Raw genomic sequence first — 4,087 nt, forward strand, 5'->3', positions numbered from 1 at the left:
CTGGGAACTGAGAATCCAGGGACCTTGCTTGAGGGTGCACTTGTGCTGGGGCCCATGGCTGTGGCTGATCAGGTATAGAAAGAAAGCCTGGGCCTCTCTGAGCAGCCTTTCCCACAGCAACAGGAGACCTCTCCAGAGGTACCATGGACCACCCAGTCTTCTCCTTGGAGGTGGACAGAGGAGCCACCTCTCAGCCCCTGGGCCCAGTCCTGTCAGTCACAGAAAAAGAGGCATGGCCGCAGCAACCTCTGAACTCCAGCAGGTTCCCCATCCTGGTGGACTAAAAGGAGCTTAAATATTCCAGTGCCACCTCGTATACAAATTTATACTGTTCCTATGAGAGGATAGAAAGGTGGAGGGGCAGAGAGGGAGAAGTGGGGACAAGAGAGAGAGAGATGAAAGAAAAAGGAACATGTGTTTAATTTAGATTTAGAGACAAAGTTTATCTACATTCTTGTTACAAAATCAACTCAAAACTATCCATTAATTATTCCTATTTGGACATCCTTCAAACTTCTGCCTGATGTCTACTTCTTCCCAAGCCTTCTCAGATGTCCAGCTGGGACCATCCCCTTTCTTTTTACTGTTTTGTACACCAGCACTTCTCAGATTGTAATGTAAGGCACCCAGGAATCTTTTAAAAATTCACATCCTGATCCAGTAAATCAGGAATGGAACTCAACATTCTGAATTCCTAACAATTTTCTAGGTGATACTGATGCTGCTGGTCTACAGACTATGCTTTGAAAAGGACCACACCTTGAGTCAGTCTATAGACTCATTTAGTAAAGTTCCTTGTATATGGTCTGTCTCCACTATTGCACCATGTTTTACCATCTCTCCAATCTCTTGACCATCCCTTTCTCCTCAATGTTCTAGCCCAATGTTTTATTCTGTAAAAATTAGTAGAAATTAATTAGAATAGATCAAATTGAAAACATAATTCTCATTCTACTAATCCAGACTCCCTTCCCCTAAAGCTGAATTAGTGACACTTTCTTAAGCAATGTGCAGAAGAAAAAACAAAGTAAAGTATACTAGGAATAGCAGGACAGTGAAGCCGGTGGTGCCAGAAGGGAAAAAGGCCGAACAGATGACAGCGTAAGCCAAGGCTCTCAGCAGGTACTCAATAAGCACCTGGATGCTGGATATTCTTACTATCTGGTGTCATTATTTTCAGGTCAAGAGTACTATAGTCAGCCCTTGGCTGTGGCAGACCAATTCCTGGGACACTCACCAGGGTCTCCACCATGTTGGATTTGTTGTTACGCAATGTTTTTACGATGTGGAACACATCAATGATGTTTTGCTGCTGGATCATCTCACACACACTGCAGATGGCACAGAAAGTTCCACTGCGGCCACCACCATTTCTAAATACAACAGAATAAAGAGGTGAGCCAGATTTCTGGGCACCTGCGTGCCCCCCCAGGCACCTCTAAGATGCATATGGAGCCAATGACAGTACTTCCTAATGTTGTTTATATTAAGCCAAAAGGTAGTTAACATATTTATTTTAAATTTCTCTCTTTACAAATTCAGATGTTCCAAAGTTGGTCTCCTGTGTTCCCTGAAAGACCCTCCAGTTTTGAGGAAACATTGATCCTAAAGCCACATCAGCAGTAGTGGTTGGGTAAGGGGTGGCCTGGAAAATGTAAGATGAGACAATGGTGGAAGCCCTGGTCTCAACTGTGAGTTACAGTCTGAGTCCCATCTGTTATATTAACTTGCTGTTACCTTAAGCAAGTCAATTCTCCTGTCTGGGCCCCAAGTTTTCCCTTCATATAATGAAGATGTTGGACTAGATGACCTTTGAGAATTTAATTAGCTTGATGTTTTTCTCTGGTTCTGAGGCATGTTACAATCATCCATGGCATGCTGACCCAAACCTCTAGGGAAGTTAAGTATCGTGCCTTTGACTTACCCCCAAAGTACGTGTGGTGCTTGCATTCTTCTCCAAAGGAATGCTCTGGGTCCACCTACACATCCAATAAAAAGAATGGATGGCCCCAGGTAATGTTTCTACTAGTTCTTTCCTTCCTCCTCTGAGGAAAGCCATGGCAATGATATCTCTTTTAGCCTAGGACCAGCCAGACCAGGCACTAGGGGCCAGGGTAGCCTGAGACACTGCTTTCTGAAATAACAGATTTCTATTTGTAATCCACTAGCTGCTCTGTGGGGAGCTCTGGTAACATAGTGCCTAGAGTACTTGACTGCTAACCAGAAGCATGGTGGTTTAAACCCACCAGCCACTCTTTGGAAGGAAGGTTGGGCAATCTACTTTCATAGTGATACTGTCTCGGAAACCCAAGGAGGGGTCGCTGTGAGTCAGGTCCGACTCGACAGCACATAACAACAACAACAACAGCCACTCTGTGGGAGAAAGATGAGGCAATCTGCTTCTGTAAAGATTTACAGCTTTGGAAACCCTATGTGGCATTTTACTGTCCTATAGGATCTCTATGAGTTGGGATCAACTTGATGGCTATGAGATGGGTTTCACTTGTACACCCTGAGTTAAGCAAGACCCTTGTGATCTGGAGAATAGTGATAGAGGGTTTTTGGTAAGGTCATCCCTCTGGCCAGGGGGATCAGGGCAGAGAGAGGAAGCAGCAGCAGGGATCCAGGTAAGGGGAGGGACCCAGGCCACACCTCGCAAACAGTGGAGGGAAAGTGGAAGAAAGGAGAGAAAAGGCCAGGGGGACCAGGACAGAGTGAGGAAGCAGCAGCAAAGATCCAGGTAAGGAGAGATACCCAGGCCCCACCCCCAAATGGCAGGAAAGAGGCAGGGATCTGTGTAAGAGGAGGATGGAGAGGTTTCAAACAGCTAAGGAGGACAAACTCGTCTGTCAGTTTGTCCTACTGTGGTGGTGTGTTCCTTTGAGGCTTGAGGCTGTGCCACTGGTGTTTCAAACCCAGCAGGGTTGCACATGGTGCACAGATTTCAGTGTGGCTTGCAGACTGAGACAGATTAGGAAGAAAGAAGAGGCCATCCATTTCTCAAAGAATTGGCCAGGGAAAACCTTATGAATAGCAGAGAAACATTGTCTGATACATTACTGATCAACTTTATGAATAGCCTGGAAACATTGTCCAATACAATGCAGGAGGATGAGCCACTTAGGCTGGAAGGCTCTCAAAATACCACTGGGAAAGGGCTGCATCATCAGAGTAGAACCAGCCTTAATGATATGGATAAAGTAAAGCTTTTGAGACCTCCATTTGCTGACGTGGCAAGACTCAAATTAAGGAGAAACAGCTGCAAACGTCCATTAATAATTGGAACATGGAATGTATGAAGTATGAATCTAGGAAAATTGGAAGTTGTCAAAATGAAATGGAGTGCATAAACATTGCTATACTAGGCATTAGTGAGCTGAGATGGACTGGTTTTGGCCATCTTGAATCAGACAACCATATAATCTATGATGCTGGGAATAACAATTTGAAGAAGAATTGTGTGGCATTCATCATCACAAAGGATGTTTCAAGATCTGTCCTGAAGTACAATGCTGTCAGTGATAGGATAATGTCCATACACCTACAAGGAAGGCCAGTTAATATGACTATTATTCAAATTTATGCACCAACCACCAAAGCCAAAGATGAGGAAATTGAAGATTTTTATTAGCTTCTGCAGTCTGAAATTGACTGAACATGCAATCAAGATGTGTTAATTATCACTGGGGACTAGAATGCAAAAGTTGGAAACAAGGAAAAATTACCGGTAGCTGGAAAATTTGGCCTTGGTGACAGAAATAATGCTGGAAATCTCATGATAGACTTGTACAAGACCAACAATTTATTCATTGCAAATACCTTTTTTCAACAACACAAATGGTGGCTATATATGTGGACTTTGCCAGATGGAATACGTAGGAATCAGTTTAACTACATCTGTGGCAAGAGACGATGGAGAAGCTCAATATCCTCAGCCAAAACTAGGCTGGCAGCTGATTGTGGAACAGAACATCAACTACTCATATGCATGTTCAACTTGAAGACAATTAAAACAAGTCCACAAGAGCCAAAATATGATCTTGAATATATCCCTCCTGAATTTAGAGACCATCTAAAGAATAGATTT

The 4,087-nt window shown here is 43.7% G+C and overlaps 1 protein-coding gene across 1 annotated transcript in view; it reads right to left on the reverse strand.

Moving 5' to 3' along the window:
* Positions 1-280: 280 nt before the first annotated feature.
* The window catches only part of PTPRT (protein tyrosine phosphatase receptor type T), a 557,720-nt gene continuing 553,913 nt past the window's right edge, over positions 281-4,087 (reverse strand). The window contains exons 25-26 of the mRNA XM_042783611.1: positions 1,238-1,373; positions 281-334 (exon numbers count right to left, since the gene is read on the reverse strand). Coding sequence (XP_042639545.1) covers positions 281-334; positions 1,238-1,373 — 190 coding nt within the window. The remainder of the gene's footprint in view (positions 335-1,237; positions 1,374-4,087) is intronic.

This window comes from Orycteropus afer, unplaced genomic scaffold, assembly GCF_000298275.1.
Source record: "Orycteropus afer afer isolate SDZICR_OR568_19922 unplaced genomic scaffold, OryAfe1.0 scaffold00020, whole genome shotgun sequence".
Lineage (NCBI taxonomy): Eukaryota > Metazoa > Chordata > Mammalia > Tubulidentata > Orycteropodidae > Orycteropus > Orycteropus afer.